Consider the following 19,919-nt stretch of genomic DNA (forward strand, 5'->3'; position numbering starts at 1 on the left):
TGTTCAATCTTCTTAGGTCCTCTGATGGCTTTTGTAGAAACAAGCCTCTTCACTCAAACCCTTGGATAAAATCCCTTCCACGGTATTTCATCCCCATGCCCAGATTAGAGAAAAAGAAATTTCAGACTGGGATTTAAAGCAATGTTAGAGGAGCTGAAATACTGCAGCCTGAATTCCTTCTTACAGCAGAATAATCTGCAAGCACCAAACTGCCTTTGCTCATGTATGTCCCAAAAATTCCTCTTTTTATTCTGAGTGCCAAGTTTATCACTTTTATAAATTTTGAGACCAAAAAAAACCTGACGTAGACAAAAAAAAAATAGGAGAAAAAACCAAACAGAAGAGATAAGGGTTACAAGAGCAAAGCAAAAATGTAAAATGTAATATTAGCCAGAGAAAAAGAGCAGTGTAACTTGGGGCAGAGATGTACAGTGGAGAAGTCATCAAAATAAGCTGCTTTTGTTAAAGATTAGACTTCAGAAAGGACTGTCTACACCACTGAAAAACAAGACTTTATCCAGCACAAGTAAGAGACAGGAGCCATTCAGAAATAAGACAAAGGAAGTAAGATTAAAAAAAAAAAAAAGTTTACTGTACATCCCCTATGTGAAACGTGGCTGGTGAGATCTGCAGACATCATGGGACAAGTTGCTTTTGAAAGATAAGTACAGAAATGCACACAAATGTACCATTGTTACATGTGAAATTGTTTACTTTTCTTCTGATCCCTTCTCTTTGTAGTCCATTGATATTAGGTTCTAAGAGAGAACCCTGATGTGTGCAAAGAATACCAGTTTTATGATTTATTAATGCCCCAGCAAGAGGACCACAGGGGCTTTCCCCCAGAAATGCTGCCATTATTATTATTTTTTTGTTTCCGTGCAAAATTGTTTTAGTTTAGCATCACACAGATGTGTGCAAGTGTACGTTTATGTTCATATACATGTGTGACTACCTAAAGATATTCTTGTAAAAATATTAATCAAATCTCAGTGCAAATTTGGTTTTTCAGTTGTTTCCCAAAAGGGAATTATTTCAATATACTTGAGCACCTTCTCTACAGCAATTTCAGATTCTGTTAAGTACAAACTTGATCTCCAGATAATTAAATTCAATGCACCTGTTGAAGTGTGACAGATGTAAAGTTCTTTCCATAGCCAAAGCAGGGTAGATTTTCTCCCTTACTGAAGAAATTTAATAACCAGATGTAAAATACAAGAATTTTCCTGAAAAGCCTCAACTGAAATTGACTTCTTTTTTTTTTTAAGAAATCATCTGCATGCTGTTCTTCCCGAGACCAGCTCAGGGAAGCAGCACTGTGTCAAAGCAATTTCAATTTTCTTCCTTGGCACGCCAGCATTCAGAGTGTGTGCAGCATTAAGTGGCAGCCTTCAGTACACTGGCACATGAGCACTGAATTGCTGAGACAAGGAAAAGCTCAGGATATTTCAGCCAAATTCCCTGCTTTGCCAGCAGCTGGGGCAGTAATGGAAGGCAGCCAAGAGCAGTTAACTACTGCCAGAGCCACACTGTTCCCCAAGGCCAGGGGGAGCTGCAGAAGCCCAGGAAGCAGGTACTGAACTCAAATATGCTTCCCCCTACAGACAAAAAGAATGGCAGAGGATTGTAGCTTATATCCAGCAATGTCAAACTGCTTCCTAAGAGCAATCTCAACAGATAAATTCAGGTTAAAACAACTCCAGTACCTGCACCTTTCTGGAGAGTCTTCTCTATCTTTCCTTCGGAATTTGCTGATGGTGTCATCGATGGTGCTGCCAATCTTGTCACTGAGCTCCCCTAACTTGTCACTGAAAGGAAAAGTTGACTTTTTATCCCATTCTTCATCCCATTTGGACTTGGGCTCAGGATCATATCTTTCACCTGGTAAGACAAAGATAAGAACTATTAAAGGTACCAAAAAAAAAAAAATCCTGTGGCCTTTCTGGAATCCCTCTCAATCCCCCCTGCCTGACACACCTGAGCTGCACAAGTTTACAGAGCAAACAAAGCTCCCTCAGCTGAATCAACTCTGTTACAGCAAGGCACAGCATGGAATGCCCATCACTAAGTGGCAGGAATGAAGGCTCAAAGACTTTTGTTTATGGCAATGACACAAGCTCAATGCCCAGCACATGAGGATGCTGTTGGGCTCTGCTGGACAAGCACCAGAGGCACGAGCAGCCCTGGCTGCAGAAGCAGCTGATCAGGAAGGGCACATGGCACTTCTGGAACAGCTCCTTAGTGAGCTGTGTGATCACAGGAAAATCACTGGGAGTTTTATACACTGACATTAATACACAAACAGTACTAAAATACTAAAGGAATGTGCATAATAACTTTTCATTTTCCACACTTAGCAACTAGAAAAAGTTTTAAAACTATTTAAGAGAGATTAAAAAAGAAAAGGCAGTAAACTCACCTTTTCAGGGGCCACTGAATACCCTGAACATCTTTCTTGAGCACTATTATCAAGAAATCAAAAACTTTTTCTTCTAATTTAGTATTCCAGACCTCCATACTGGTATTTTAGATTACAAACAGCTGCCAGTTTTACATAAAATAAGCACATTTGTTGTACAATCCCATCAAGTAAGTCTAAAACACTAACATGTACAGACACAGCCAACTTGAGTTTAATTCACATGAAAAAACCAACATTTTAACAAAGACTTGACTATCAGAAGCACTGCACACTTGAACTTGTATTATGATCTTGTATCAGATCTTCTGCTCAAAATATAGGTGTATAAAGCAAACCAAACCAGCTCAGTTCCTAGACAATATTTGTAGGCAAAAATTTTATATTCTGAGCTATTATACACATTAAACAAACCATTTTTGTACATCTTTTAAAAATGTGAAATAGTGATTTTTTTTTTACTTAGGCTGTGTAAAATTGAATATGAGAAAGGAAGGACAATGAAATAATCCCTACTTCAAGTTACATACAACTGATATTGCAGCTCATGTGATGTTCAAGGTGTATTCAATTAAGCCACTTTAATAAATAGAAAATGATGATTCCAGCATTACAAGGTGCAAAATTTGAATTATACCTGTTCGATAACTTTGTATCATATAGGGTGTATTTTCTTAGTAAAGACATAGATGCAAGTCTCCAATGATAATTGTTTAGATCCATAAAACTTTTCCAGTAGAGAATCTGCTACAAATCCATGAGATACTCAGTGAGATCTTTATCATTGGAAAAGGAGACACTGCTCAGAAATGTACTGCTGTTAAATTTTGCAGGAGAATAAAATGGTCTTATTTCAGTTTATGTCAGGCTCTCAAGCATTTTAATGCAAATTCCTTTAGAGGGGTTTTCCTGTGCAATAGTAATTTTAAAATTAAAACAGACACCAACTAGAAGCTCAGTATTTTCAGGACAAAATAAACTAATGAAATATCTTAATACAAGCATTTTGTATTTAAATAACTAGAATCTTTTTGACTAGAAATCTCACTTGGGAAAGGGTTTGCTTTATGCTGCTAGAAAGACTTTTTAAAAATCTTTACTCAACAACGGAAGGAACAATTCAAAACCCTTTACCACAAAAATTAAATAGAAGACAAACTAGTCCTTTAAATTAAAAAAACTGAATGATACCTAAAGAGCACATGGAGAAATGATTCTACCCAGCCTACGAGGATAGATCACGACTCTGCACAGAGAAGTCAAAGATAAGCTCAGTGAAAGAACAAAGGGACATGTACTCAAAGTACAAATACAGTGACTCATAAGTATTTCCTAAAAAGAGAATCACCACAATTCCAAGCAGGTAGCAAAAGCCTAAAGGAATGTAATAAAACAAGAAATATCCTGCCTTGGAAATTTTTAACTACTCTGCATATGAGGAAAGGGGAGAATGGAGAAGCAACCTGTCAAAACCAGGAGGGATCAAATCGAAGTGGAAGGCTCACAGAGAAGAAAAGTAAAAAACCCATAAAGCACCAGACAAACAGGTGAAGTTTAAACCCTGCACAGCTACTACTGAGCTCTTACAGTAAACTCAAAGAAATCACCAATTTGAGCAAACCAGAGCCTTGTGCCAGTGGGACTTTGGTACTCATCCCTTACTAAAAACAGCCAAGGATTTACTCAGGCCAAAGTAAACACAGACTGGCAGCTGGATCATGGATGGCATGCTGGGATACATCAGATGGAAGCCCCAACAAAAGCTCAGACCCCTGCCACACACTACTGCAGGCAATGGGAGCAAGGAGTAACGTACTTGGTGCCTGTATTTAAAGTCAGCTCTGACAGACCCCAGCAAACTCACACAAAATCCACAGATGCATTTCAAGGCTCCAAACAGTATTATTTGGGAAAGCAAAAGTGGATTGGCAATCCCTGCCAAGGCAGCCCAGTACTCACTGTATCTGAACCCTCCGACACTGTCCGAGGACACCCCAATGTATTTGTCTTTGTTCTTCTTTGCTTTCTTCCTCTCCTCCCGAAGCCGATCGTCGTCTTGAGCAAACTCAACCATTTCTTTCACCTTCTGGCGGATGTTTATCCCCTGGTCTTTGCCATTCTCATCTGTGCAGGTAATGCAGGACAGATGATGGATGGAAGATGGGAAGAAAAAAGGAAAATAGTAAGAGGCAGCAATACTGAAAACAAAATTGATAAAAAAATTTGAATCATAAACACAAATGGTCAAAGATTTCGTGACTACTACATGAGGTCCATTGCATCTATTTAAAAGGGACTAATTAACAAAAAATTTAGATAAATGGGTTTGCACTGAATGGTGTACTTAAACATAGGAGAGATTAAAAAAGACTGAGACAGAACTCATTCTCCACTTGAACAATTTTAACCCCTCAAAACATCACCCTTTTTCCTCAGTTTTTTCACAACAGTTTTTGAAAGTTTCATTGCAAGAACTCAGTCTCATGGCAGAACTCATTTTTTGAAAAATTGCTTTCAGTTGGGAAGTACTATAAGCTAAATGTGCTCCTTTCCAGCCTTTTTCACATTCAAAACACACACTGGCCTTGCTGCCTTTGCACTGTAAATATTATTTGGTGGGAGGAAAAAACCCCAGCTTCAAACAGATGTGTGTGTTTTGGAGCTCTAACCTTTTCTTCCCATATGATTAAAGCTATTCCTTTACGGACACCACAGGGGACCAGTCTCTAGTGCATATTTTAATATAAACCCCAACACTCATGTTGTGTTGGTTCTGTTGTTATTAGCCAGTCTTTTCTGCAAGTTCTTGTCTTCACTAATTAATACTCTAGGGCCCCACGTCTTGGATTCTGCACTCTTCACACAACTGGCAACAGTCACATTTTAATTAGACTGGGGAAGCTTCTAAGCTGGTTCAGGTGACTGACAACTCCAACTACTGTTTTAATTTGCTTATAAGATTTTTCTATTGCTCACCTACAAAGTGGTAATTTTCCAGGGATCGCAAATCATAAATGTGTTCTCTGGCACTTGTAACAACACGCTCTGATCCATTCCTTATGAGGTAAGCTAGGAGCAGCAAAGACTATAAAAATACAAAGCACCTTATGATTGCATGAACAAAAACTCTACCTTTTTTTTTTTTTTTTTGTAAAAACCCCAAACCTACCCCCCTCCCCAAATTAGTAAATACTAGCCTTCCCTTTTTAAATACGTGCTTATTATATGAGTCCCATGGAAAAATTTTCTTCCTCACATGAATCTTTTGCTCTTTAGACTATTAAAACTGTATTTTTAAAACTTTAGCTTGTTATAACTAAATCACAAATACTTACCTTTATCAGCTACTGCTTGTTTTAAGATAAACTAGTAGCAATTAAGGAGAAAAAGTTAACCTGTGAAATGAGGCATTTTCTTTTGCCTCTTTTGTTCACAATTTTCCAATGGCTTTCACTGAAAGGTAACTTGTACAGGAATCTAAGAAGCCTTCTGCAGGATTCAATGGATATACAAAACTGCATTTCAGGACAACTTTAGACAAGTGACAAAACAAATGAAGTTTATATAATACTTTCATTTCAGTTCTCTATGTTGAGGATTTATATGTAGAAAGGAATAAGGCATTTTCTCTGAAGTAGTGCCTTTATCAGTTAAAACTATCATTTTATTTCAACCAATCCAAACTTGATAAGCAATTCCAAGAAGTCTTTATAACATAAGTAGCTGTGTGTGATAGCATTAAATATTAATTTCTATTGTACTTCAGGGAAAACAATTACTATGACTACAAAACATCAAGCACCTGTGAAAAGCACAGACCATGCTTTAGAATTAATTGTGTCTTGCAACAATCCTGGCATCAAGAAAAACAAAATATAACCTAGCTTAATACATCAGTTCTAAAAAAGGAGGTTATATCTGCATAATTCAGTGAACACTGAACACCACTTTAAGTGCAGCACAACACAATCTCAAGGAAAAAGTTTCTGTACCAAAGACAAGAAAAATGCAAATTACTCTGATCTTTTCCAAAACACAATTAGGACATAAAACTGTCATGTAAGGAAATGCAAGGAAATTGGGCCCACTCAAAGGCAAACTACAACTTTTAAACCATTACTAATTGGCAGAAAATTAAGATTAGTTTGCATTTTATTTCAGGTATTCCTGAATTGCTTCAAAAAATGTTTTCCTGATAGCACAGTAACTTAACATCTCCTTCTCATGGAGCTCATAGCAATTCCTTTGGGTAAATTGAAACTCTGAGTGCTACTCTAACACCTGAATAGCAGCAAAATGGAATTGCTCTGTTGTGCTCGTTAAGTAACATCTTAACGTGCTTCTAAAACCAGAAATTCTGAGGGTTTTGTCCATATACAGCATTTGAAAAACACCTTTGACTTCACCAACAGCATTAGGGAAGAAATTCTAGGTTGCTAGAGGAGAAGGTGCTGTAGGATTATCTAAACAAGAACTCCACCAGGACACTGCATGAGCCCCAAGCCCTGATCCTTACACACCTTATAAACTCTCCTCCAGTTCTTTTTGTTGTCTTTCAGCATCCGAGTCCACAGCATGTTCATGAGCTCTGGAAACTGCTCGTACATAAACGTAGCCCTAAGGAATGGAACAAAAGCAGCACAGAAATGTCGTTTTCCCGGGTTGGCCACAAGAGCTTGTTCATGCTCAGGGCTGGCAGTAGATGGCAGGAGTGGTCTAAGCTCAGCCACATCGATGACATTAAAGGGAAAAAGCTGTCCCTGTTTTAACTCCTAGCTAAGTCATTTACATCCCAGGACTACAAAAGAAAAGAGTAATTCTAAATATCTGAGGCAGTAAAAGAACCTTCACTAATTTGTAATGAAAATAATGCTGAATTATGAATACCCTAATAACCACTGCAAGTGATCAAACACACAACTTCCAAACTGATTTGGAAGAAAAAAGCTCAAGGAAGAATTCACCATATTTTGCTGTTTTTGTAGAAGTTACAAGAAAGCGCTTTGAAAATAAATACTCCAAAAAATCAGCTATATTGAAAGAATTCCGAGGATATATAAATGAAAAGAATCAAGAATTTTAAAAATACCTGGGCTTCATTTTTTGACAGTTTTCAATACATTTGATGATTACGCATTAAAAAACGTAAGACTTTATTTACAGCAACTTTTGGGCATTATCAGTCTGAAAAGTGCAGACTTGATTTAGCATCAAATTTCACATTCTTATATAAAATGTACCTTTCTTTTCTTCATCACTGAGTCAAATTATCACTTACTTGGCAATCTCTCCCATGAGTTGCCCTGAAGGTCCCCATGGATCATCATTGGTTGCTTCTCGAACCTTAGACTCTATTTCTGAATAATTCATAACCACATTGGTGCTGCAAAGGAAAAAAAAAAATCACACACATGAAGATTAGCATCAAAACTGAGAAACACATGAAAACTTAATAATGACACTAGTGCAGATCTCACTTAATGAGATACCTCTACAGAGTGGGAAAGAAAACAGCTTTAGTGCACCAGTTACCCTAAGGACACTATACACCACATTTAAGTTATCTTTAAGAAGGTTTTACTATTCTATTAGTCTTCAAGAATACAGATGAGAAACTGGGGATTACATTACAGCTGGATTCAGTCCAGTAAAAATGGCTTTGGGTCAAATTAAAATGCAAACCAAACCACCAGAGTCAAAACTGATGGCTTCTGCAGCTAGGTATGGTTTGCTTACAGGTTTGTAATGGTACAGTTATTTGCAAGAGGCTTTATAACTCAATCAGAGGCATTTTTTTTTAGAATGACTTTACAAGAGAAAAATCAAGAACATCAGTGCCAAACAGGTGTTAGTGAAAAACTAACAAATAAAAAAAATAAAAATAAAAAAAAAGGAAGCCTAAAGGAAGGGAGATGAGATTCACTAGAAAGTCTGTTTCCTAGCTTGAATTTAATTAAGGGAAAACAGCAAAAGAGAAGCTGCAGAGCACTCAGTTACAATTATAGCAATGCAAATACTGCAAGGAGCTCGGGCTGTCTCTTCGAGAGGTCACAGAAAAACCTTACTTGGAAAAGATTTTTTCTGTGATCTTAATATGATTTCTTCTTAATTAATCCTCCAAACAGGTAACATATGAGCCCAGCAACCTCCTTTGTGCACCTAAAAGCATCCAGGATGATAACACAATCATGCCCCTCATCTTCTAAGGCGAGCGAGCTGCCCTAAAACCTCACTCATAGTGAGAAGGTTTGAAAACTGCTATCTGCTTCTGGAGGGCTCACCCCAGCAATGAAACCAGCAGTGAAAAGAAACCTCCTGGTCTCTGCTTTCCCCTCATAGCTGGAATGTACTCAACACATTTACACCTAGCATGTCAGAAGTTTGAAAGCTTACTTAAAAGTACATCATAACTGATTCAGAAGCTAAGAAAAACCCGTGCGAGTCCTTTTAACACAAACCAACCCACAACAACAAATTAGGAAAGATCTAATGATTTATAGTGCATTGTGGAGAAAGCATTTGCTGCTTAAGAACTACTTCTGAACCTGAATGACCTAAAAGGAGAAAAAAAACCCCAAGATGCTCAATAGTCATTCCAACAGTTATCCCTCTGTCCATGTAGGAGTTTGCACAAAGCAGCATTCAAGCAAGTCCTGCTCAATTTTATTTGGCATAACGATAGCAAAGATCTTGGAACTGGGAGATATAAACAGCAGAAACAAGAATGAAATCTCCTTAAGTCTGAAAGGGGACACAGAAGGTAATTGTTAAAACAGAATAAAATTTCTGGACTTAATCTTGGATTCTCAGCATGAGAATTCCTGCTGTCAGATCCTGATGTATGATTTTATTCAACTTTGTGTCTAAAGAGAGCATAAGCTACATGACTGAATAAATAATCAGCAAGCTCCCAGAACCTATCTATATTACAACAAGCATGTAAGAACACAGCAGCAGTTTGGAACAACAGCAATTAAGGTTTTACAAATTCATTTATGCTGAATACACTTCAAGCTTCTGTTTTTGGTATTTTCTTTACTGTACATACAAATGTAAAGCAAGCCCATCTTTATTTCCCATATGTGTGGAAAAAACACAACCCCAAAGCTCCAGGATTTGCAGCCTCCAGCACACTGGTTCCCTTGTCCAAAGCAAGGAAAGGCAGGGAACTGAATGGAAAGGTTCTGCTTGTTTTTATAACCCCTCCTTCAGCATTTGTTTGAGAGACTTGATGGAGACTTGGGAGGAGGAAGCATAACATGAAGTATTTCCTTAATTTCTTAGAGCAAAGAATTTAAGAATGGAAAATGCTTGAAGAGATGCAAACTTAGTGTACAAAATAAACGGCAGCAATGGCTATGCAAGAGCTCAGGGCACGTGGCTAAGGCAGCAGCGGGGCTGGAAGGGGGAAACGGAAGGAAAACAAGGGAAATTAAGTAATGCCAAGAGAAAAAAGGTGCAGTTAAGCCTCTCTAAGTACAGAAACATGCTCGGCTCCTAAACCCCTCCTGCAGAAAAGTTATTGTTCTCAGTAACTAGGAGAAAGCTCTTTTATAAATGCCAAGCTGAGACCTAATGGAATGAACCATTCCAAACCAAAGCATCTTAGAGCCACATTTAATTCAGGAACAAATGTAAACTTCAAGGAGGAAAAAAAAAACCCTCACTGTTGTATAGTTTGGCATCATTCCAGGTCACTTAAAAATAACCATTTCTAAAAAGGTGGAAATACAGTTTTATTCTTCCTTTCCCATGTTTTCTATGGCCCTCATTCCCTGCCCTACCCATGATTCCTGTGACCTTTGCAGCAAAAAAATAATTTATGTCCAGATGTGAAGGGAAAAAGTGACTAGCTTGATTGCCAAGACTTCCTGTGATTGATATAAATTTAATATCCGAGGACACTTTCCAACACCAGGGGGGGCTCTCTGATTAGTTTATCCTGGGCAGCTTCCAGGGAATCGTGCTGGACCGCATGGACAGGCTGCTCTGCAAACAAACTGCAACACTCGGGGCTAACAGAAAGGAACTTTTCAGGCAGGGCTGACAACCCCCTTATCTGCCAGACTACATCTGATTCACCCTGAATCACTGAGACCCTGCACCACTGAACTCTCGTGACAAGAACATTTACAGAAACTTCTGACATGGACAAAGATACTAAGCAGGAAAGTATATTTTGAAAGTCACATCCAAAATAAGGGTATAGCAATAAAGGGGCTGACATGAACATCAACATGAAAGTGTTACATTCTTCTGTGTCTTACATTTAAATCTATTAAAACAGATTAATCACAACTGATTCTTTTTATTCTTTATTGTACCCCTCCTAGGTGATTTCAGTATAATTTTTTTATAAAAAACCAAAATTGTTTTCAAAAGCCAAGAGGGGGCACTGTCACATCTCTATGGAACAAGAAACACTGTGGCAGTGAGCAAAATGCTTTTAATTTTCTTGTAACTTTACATGTTTGCATCTGCAATTTACAGCAACACTGAATAGGTAGCTCAAGCCTAGGACTAAATTCCTCTTAAGCAAATAAATGGACATTGCTAATAAAATCAGTGGATAATAGCTGTAAATACCTGACCATCTCCAACTGCAGCAGAAAAAAAAACATTTCCCCTTAAATGTCTTACATGCATTTTATTAATTATCATATGACATATTGAAATGAGTTGTTGTACCACATACCCTGAAATCCTACTTTATCCACAATTTTGTCTGCATTTTTCAAATAATTCAATCAATTGTAAATAGCTTCAAATTTTTTTCTGAATTACATTTTGAGATTTGTACATCTGAGGTAAAGCTATCATCTGGGTCCAGGTGTGATACCCTACAGTGTGCTAAAAAAACAAAAAAGAAGCAAGAGGGGAAGAGAAGAGCAATGTAAATAAAAGGGGAGAGCAGTATTGAACATATCTCAATTGTGTAATTTGAGGTAAGAATGGTGTTTAGCTGGTATTAGGGAGAACAAACAGGCAGCAAGAGGGGACCAGAAGTTCTGTACCTGCTCATATAAAATTCAGATCAGAGAATCTGTGAAGGTACAGCCAAAACATTCATCAGTATCTGCCACTTCAACATTACAGTTGCAATACTCTGAGAGCACTTGAACTTTCAGGCATGAAGAAGATAAAAATACTACAGGTCTGAGATTGTCTTCAGCACTTTTCTTTGAAACAGGGAAATGAAAGACAGCTTGTGGATGACCTGCATGAAAATAAAACCTTACAGACTGCAGGAACCCTTCATAGATGACACACAAAACAGGCAGACTAAGAGCAGCTCTGTCTTCCTCCTCCCTATCAGCAGATACTGAATGTAACCCACAATATGGACATAAATACACATGACCACTACTAAGTGATAAATGTATCTGCAGAAAACGTCTATTTGTGTTTCATTTCAACAGACTCCAACATATATCTGCCTACTCTGCTCAGGCTTCTGATTTTACACAACACATGAAACAAACTGTAATGCTCAGAAGGACAATATTGATGGGTATGAGGTATATTCTGCTCTCAGTAACAAATTAGTGCTTTATCACTGGTACTTCTTCTTTTTCCCTCCATAAAATAGTCACAAAATAATTACTGAAAAAGAATGTTTTTTCTATTCCAGACTAAGAAATTATTTTTAAAACTAGTTTTATGCTAGCAAAGTAAAATCATTGTACTTCCACCCAAGATGCTAATAAAAAAATAAATAAACACTATTTAATACAATACTATTTGACTACATCCTGAATAGAAATGTTGGTTTCAGAGTGAAGATTTTTCATTGCTCAGGACTACAAGGTGTTCTCTACAGATTCATATGCTCTAACTGAAGTCAATTATCTGTTAGGAGATTACAATCACTTATACACAACTATAACTGTACTGCTTCTAGTAATAGCTTTGAATTGGTAACATTACAATTAGTTTTGTTGTGCCTGAACTAATTATCCACATCAATCATTGCTGGTTCCACACTAAAAAAAAATCCCATCCTCATTCTCTCTATACCATACACCTTGAATCAGAAACTCTTTGGAAACATGGATGTGGGGACACAAGGCTCTGCATATAATCAGCAACATAAATGGAAGAGTATTTTCTCAGCTAATGTCTACTCCAAAATTAATCCTCAAACAACATTTCATAGCAATGATTTAAATACACTGCTAGCAAACCTGCTAAAGGAAAAGATGCAACAATTTTTGTTTATGTGATTTAACACTTTGGTGAGAACTCGGGATACAGCATAAAGCACTGAAAGGAGTAAATACTTCACTGCCCATGGTCCTCCCTAAAGAACATCACACAGGTATTTCCACTTCATGCTTCCCCCCAGCATCTCCTCTATCTTCCACATTTTTCCATGGTCAGCGGTGTTCTGTTCCCTCACCACCCTGACAATACATTCAAGTGCATGAAATCACAACTCATAAAGGAAGCTTGCAGCTCATGGCCAGATTTTAGGAGCAATGTTCTTTGGAAGAACTATTCCTAAGATAATCATTCATCAGGAAAGGAATAGTGTTATACATGAAATTTTCAGATCTTCAACTATCCAGTAAACTCAGCATTTTGTATGAATGCTCAAATACCAGCAGTTTCTTAAATATGCAGAAACCTTTCAACAACATGCACAGCTAGCCTGCACTTGAAAAAATAGGCACCATGAGAAAAGGAGGTATTTATACACTAAAGGTAATGAAAGAATAATAAATATCTATCCATCCATTCAGAATAGAACTTACTTGAAAACCTATTAAGGAATCAGAAAACCTAACAAATCTTTGCCAATGTTTCTGCAGAAATGTAAAAAAAGCCTTGAATATGCCCTGGGGCGAGAGTCAGAGCACTGCATTGAAGGCACGGTCAGGATTAGAGCTGCCATTGATGTGGGTGGCGTCACCCAGGGCACAAGCACAACTCTGGGCATCACATCCACAGAAGATTTGTGAAATGCCAGGTCTAATCTTATGACAACTAAAATAACCAGAAGCCACAGAGAGGGGACATTACAACCGTTTCTTTATAGTGATGATAAAGGTATTGGATTGGACAGGGTGAGCCTAATTAGAAACACTTCTCAAGCCTCTGGGAAGCTGCCCACTGTGCTGAGGGACTCGGCTGCAGGAACAAGAAACCTGGCTACACACTCACATTTTTTTCAATGTATATTTCAAACCAATTACAATATCATGTATACATGGGACTCCTATGTGCATAATATTATGCCTTTAACTATTACTCCAAGGACACCACTGGATTATGCACCTTCTGTTTTCCTTTTTTTTTAATTTTACAACTGGGAACACTAAAATACTAAAAGCTGAGATGAGAAACTTTGTACATTTTACCACTGTTAACAGTTTCCAATGAGACACCATTCTGCAAATATCTGCTTAAGGACTAAGCACAGAAAAATAAAAACTCAAGCTTTACTCACGTGTATGTACTCACTCATGCAGTATGAACATTAATGCTATTCAAACAAACAGCAACACTAAAGATTTTTTTTTTTAATAAATTAATCTATTAGAGCAGGCAGGGTCTGGATAAATAGAAGACAAGAGAAGCTCTGTTACTGTACAGCACTATGAAGTGTGGTGCCAAAGTTTTACAAGAAGCAAGTATTTTAATATTTTGTTATTTAATGTGCCAAAACAGACATAACATGATTTTATCTTCTGAATAACTGAATAGAGAAGAACACACGCACATGGTTCATTTATTCACCTTTCCTATCTCCACCTTAACATCCCACCACATCTAAGGAAAGGCACCCAGGTGACAACTGCAGTGCTTTCTCTCAGGGATGGGTGTTACCAGCACGGAGGTAGCTCCAGGCAAGCTGGAGCTCTGAACCAAGCCTGCAGTAACTCACACCTGGAGGCTGGGCCAGCTCCCTGTCCCTGCAGGGAGTGCCACCTTTGTCTTCCAGCAGCTGATTTTCCCAAAAGCTCCCTCTCGGCTGAGAAGGTCTTCACCCACTAAGACAAGAAAGTGACCACGAGTGACTGCTCACATGACCTATGGTGCATGTTTTAGGAGTATTATCCAAATGCAACAGCAGTAATTTGTGCTCAGATTTCCCAAAAACCTGTAGAGGGGCTGACAAGGCAAAATGACACTAACATAATGTAGAGTTGCTTCTAGACATTTGAGATTGTAACTGTATTTGTTTTTTAAGAGTGAGGGATTAAATGCACTATATAATGAGCCAAGTGAACACTCACCATCTGGAGAAGAGACAAGGCAGGCCCTGGCAATATTTTCACAATACAGTTATCAAGAAGACCCCCACCCACAGACACACATGCAATTAAGATGAAGCCCTCAGAGAGGAGTGAACACCACCTCACCTCACCATTTAACTCCTGTGAGTCATGCATCTGAACTATTTTTAGTATCTAGATTAAAAGGTTTCTGTAAAGGAGGGGTAGAAATAAAGGGAAAGTTTTTTGAGAATGCAAAGCAGCTGCTTTAATGTTAAATGATCCTTTTTTAAATTGCGTGCACAACTTCGTTTCAAGTACTGAGAACGCACAGTAAATAAAAAAGCTACACAACTTGCCCAAGTACAGGATACATCTTCCCCACTCCCAGGTGTAGGAATCTTGGCATCTATTAAGCTGTTAATTAGTTTCCAGAAACGCTTTTGCCAATTAAAAAAATCACTTAATACTTATCCATCTGGGCATGAAATACTTTCAACAGAGCATTCCAATTGGTGAGCTAAAAAAGAACTGATCCCGACCCAAACCACCAGAGGCCAGGACAAAGAGCAAGCAGCACCCCATAACCAGGGGCAGCATCTACCAACTCCACTTGTTTCTGTGAGCATCCCTTTCTTCAGGCTCTGAGAGATCCCAGATGATCACTGGTCCAAACTTGTGTTCCAACAAACTGAAAGGATTTAATACAAAGTCAAACAGAAAAATGCATTTCAGGATCAGATTTAAAAATGCATTTCAGGATAAGATTTCACTACCCTATGATACTGTCACTTGTTATTTTAGAGAGCTCAATGTGCAGACTAGTTCACAGACAGAGGATATAATTTATCCACCTGTTATCCCAAACAATACAATGGCTATTCAGGAATCAATGTACCTAATGCTATTAGCAATTATTCAGAGAAGGCATTAATCGCCTTCCAAATAAAGATGGTGCTGCTCTTCTCTTCAGTGAACTCATATATTCCATCTCAGCCAGCCTCTCTCCCCTTGCTGGTGAAGAAAAACTAACTAAAAAACATGTAACAAACTTAATGCATTTTTATTTTGCTCCTGTCAGTAATGTCACTTTTGTTATAAAACATGCAGCTTAGATTGAGAGCCTTACAGATAAAACATATGGATACCAAATAGGAAGCCAGCAGTCCACATTCAACAAAGAAACAGATGGGGACCCATCTGCCAAAATGTCTGGTGAAATACCTCAGGTTACAGAGAGGTAACAGCACAACATTAGCGATACTTGACCGTTTGAAGTTCTTTATTCTTCAGCCACTCCTCAGAACCATTACAAATATGACACCAGTCAGTTTAGTCCATGAATGCCAGGTATTATTCCAGACCTTCTATGCAAGGAGCAGTCATACTCCTGGCCAATGATACAATCTTCATTATATACAGTAGGATTTGAAATACATTTTCAGCTTTTCAAGTTCAGTTTCATAATTTATGTGGCAGATGTACAAGGCAAACTGCACAGAAAGAGATAAGCCAAGAAAAACATCCTGATGGCCACAAATGAATTATAACTTGTGGGAGGAAGGAACTATAAAGCTATTTCCTGTGCCTTACAACTTCTAATCACAAAAGACTACCAAGTAAACAAAATAGCCCCAAATCCACCACACACACTGTCAAAAGGAACAGTGACTGAAAATTAAATTGCAGCCTGATAGAGAACTCAGATATCTCAACACTACACCTTACTGAAGTCTTCCCTTTCAAAGTCTGCCCATCTCAGAAGTGCCCAATTGCAGAATGCTATATCCTAAAAGGTTTTGTAATCTCTTGCAACAGCTGAATTATTTTTTGCAGATGTTGGGAACATGAAGCACGGGAACATGGCAGTTTTAAAGCGTATTTGTGCAAGGAACAAACACTTCCTCCCCCACTTGATTTAAGACTGATTTCACCTCTCCTACTGCAGATTCCCTGCAGTATGTCAGTGTTAATACTTTCATACTCTTATATAAAACAATCCCTTGTGGTTCACCAACAGATATATGGCTGCTTTATGTATCTTAATATGTGGCAATAAATAACTTCTCAAAGTCATCAAGAATTTTGCCATGTCTATAATACTGATTGTGTGTTTGCATCACCTCTATACAAAGTATACCTTCATTTAAAGTTCAGACCCATTTCTTTATTTCCCCATTTTTAATGGGAAATTTTCATTCCAAACACCCACCTTCACATTCTTCAGTTACCATCCCCTAAACTTCACCCATTATAGATGATCTTCCCTTCAAATGAATATTTCTGCAGTTCTATTTTTGAAGGCTTAATAGTGTTGTCATTTTATTATACTTAATTCAAAAAACATTCTTTAAAAGGTAACTTACAAAAATAAATGCTACACTCCAGCAAGTAGAATGAATCAAAATATTTCCTTTTAATTTACATAGTAAGAGCACCATAATAGTATTTCCACTGTTTTTCACTATTACTTTTTAGGTCACATTTTTAGTTGAAATTGGAGGACAATTACAAAGCATTCTTGTGACAAATCTGATTAAATTTAAGTATGAAAACCAATTTCACAAACAAATGGGAAAAAAGCTGCCATTGAGGCCACACTTGACACTTTGTTGGGACAGTGACACACTAAACAGTAACTCTGGTTTTGATCCAGACATAAAAATGATGCTGCTACTGCCCTGTGCAGGTTTTCAGTCTCCTTGCCTCTTGTGAGCTTCCATCTGGCACATCAGATTAGAGTCACTGCTTTGCAGCTCCTATTCCTGTGGATTTAATCTCTTTCAAAGTTCAACATACTATGGTCACACAACAGCAGCTGTATAGTCCAAAAAGAAGTGGACATATGAAATTTGTGTAACCTTTTGTAACTGCAGAACTAAAGAGACTTCCAGATCACGCTGTGACTCAATTTACTATTGCTCAATCCTCACACTTATTTTGCCACTCTGCTCCTAACACTTCAGGTTTTTTCTTCTGTAGCAAACAAGCTGCAACAATTTAAACTTTTTTTTAGACTTAAGTACATCGAATTATAGAATTCAGATTGCACTTCAACCTTCAAGAGTCAGCAAATGCCATCACACATTTTCCACCATGTGATTTATCTTTAAATTTTTCCCTATTTGTGATCCAGTCAGGTAACATGACTCCTTACTGGAAACAAAGGTTTAACCAAGTAGGACAAAGTGTAAGTGAAATCTAATAGACAAATCACTTCTGTAGAATACTTTCTATATAAATAAAATACCAGCACAAAAATGTCAATCCCAATAAACCCTGGTAGAAAATTACAACATAAAACTAAAATTTAAATACATTATTTTGGGGCAAGAGAGACTGAGACACTTCTCACCATAGCTTACACCCTCCAATAATGTGTTTCTTTGGGCTTCGTAGTATTCATGTAACTTTGAGTGTAACTTTCCCTGAAGATAAAAAGCTGGTTTCAGATATAAAGCTGGTTCATAAGGTGTGGCCTAAGTCCTTCTCCAAATCAGTATCAAGTGCTACTTCCTTCCTTGTATGCACACAGAATTGAGACCACATTCAAGCGCACAGCTCAAGCATTTTAAGAAATCTTCAACAGATAGAAACTCACAAGTACTCCCAGTCACTGAGTTTTCAGGATTAGGGTGCAATATTTTAATGCTGAGAACAAAATATTTACAAGAAGAATAAGGTCTTATCCTTCTTTCAAAAAGACAAACAAAAGGGGCAGAAGTTTTCAGAGGACAAGGAAGTTGTAGCTATGCTCAGCATGAGGCACCAGTGAGCTTTGAAGCTGTGCAAATCCAACTTGCTCCTGTACCCTCAGACTTCCTACTTCTGACTACAAAAAATTTTGAGAGTGACCTTGAATGGAGGCAGAAGATAGGGAGGAAAAAGAAAGAAACCAAAGCACCAACTTCACAGTAAAAATAATACACAGTATTATGTAGGTATGACACTCCACACCCTCACAAATGTTCTGTAGATCTCTGAAAACTTGAGGAAGTACCTCAAATCACACACACTGAACATACTAAACCTTCTACAACACAAGCTGCTATCCCCAGCACCCAGACTGCTGTGAAGGGCTTGCAGCTTCCTCCTGCCTTTAACTACACAGCCATGTCCCTGTACAACTCCCCATTCCACCTGTGTGGTAGCAAAGTATTACCAGCACATTACCTAGGAAAGCCTGGGACATGTATCTCATCAACACAAGCATGGTCCAAGCAGCAGGTGAAGCAACTAAACCAGAAAACCTTCAACTGCACTTTTAATATGGCCTTGTGCCCTGGAAAATGTCCTAAGGCTGAGGCAGAAGCTGAACTGCACTTCTGAGCAGGAGAAAGGAAGAGGAAACAACAGTTTATACAAAATAATCTAATTGCAGGTTCATAGGCAGTTGTTTTCCTTCATCTATGCAAATGTCCTGCAGTGGAATTGCTAAGCAGGAGGTATTCAGGAGGAGCGAGATCACTACCTTTATCCTAGCTATTATAAAGTGAAGTGCATTATCATTTACTGAGTTTATTTCAAAGCTTACAGGAATTAATTCTATTGTTGCTATTGTTTGCAAAAAGACCCAAAATGCACCACCTCAACATCAGATCTCAGACCTTTTATTTCTGGAAAATAATCAAAACAAAACCAAAAAATGAACACCAATGTCACTACAGAGAAGCTGATCGGCTTCTCTTCTCAAAATTGGTTCCTTTCAGTCTGCTTGTTTGCTATTTGAAGCTGAAAGCAAGAATTATTCCATTATCCCATGAAGAGCTACAATAACTGCTACACTCAATAGCTCTAATATACCTGAAGAATTTCCTTTTATATCCAATACTGAAATCTAATCCAGAAGACCATTACGTGTCAGACAATATAAGGAAGATGCTGCCTTTATGTAAGATTACATGGAATATGTCTGGATGCCAGAAACTTATTTCTTGACTCCACTGCACATGGACAGAGGAGAACACACAATCAAGGTCCTTCAAACTTCTGTTTCAGTGTCTCCAAAACTATCCTATCCCTCTTCCCAAGAAGGAAGCTATTTGAAACACTAAACCTTTCCCTGCATCCCACCTTGCTAACAAGAAAGAAATTCAACATCTTGTAATTAAATTGCAATTAAGACTTTTCAGTCTCACAGCAAGTACTTTGTGCACCTTTAGCATAAGCAGGGCTGTGCAAGGGGAAACCTTCTCAGCATCATAATCTGACAATTTCAAAAGATGCCCATTATATTTTGGAAAGAGTAAAGGCAAGTATGCAGTGATAATTCTGCAGAATAA

General features: G+C 37.9%; 1 protein-coding gene across 1 annotated transcript in view; it reads right to left on the reverse strand.

Moving 5' to 3' along the window:
* The window catches only part of CLINT1 (clathrin interactor 1), a 46,121-nt gene that overhangs the window by 14,406 nt on the left and 11,796 nt on the right, over window positions 1-19,919 (reverse strand). The window contains exons 2-6 of the mRNA XM_053991191.1: window positions 7,698-7,802; window positions 6,940-7,036; window positions 5,396-5,504; window positions 4,379-4,543; window positions 1,707-1,881 (exon numbers count right to left, since the gene is read on the reverse strand). Of these exons, the coding sequence (XP_053847166.1) occupies window positions 1,707-1,881; window positions 4,379-4,543; window positions 5,396-5,504; window positions 6,940-7,036; window positions 7,698-7,802 (651 nt within the window). The remainder of the gene's footprint in view (window positions 1-1,706; window positions 1,882-4,378; window positions 4,544-5,395; window positions 5,505-6,939; window positions 7,037-7,697; window positions 7,803-19,919) is intronic.

The sequence above is a fragment of the Vidua macroura genome, chromosome 15 (genome assembly GCF_024509145.1).
Source record: "Vidua macroura isolate BioBank_ID:100142 chromosome 15, ASM2450914v1, whole genome shotgun sequence".
In the NCBI taxonomy this organism is placed as follows: Eukaryota; Metazoa; Chordata; class Aves; order Passeriformes; family Viduidae; genus Vidua; species Vidua macroura.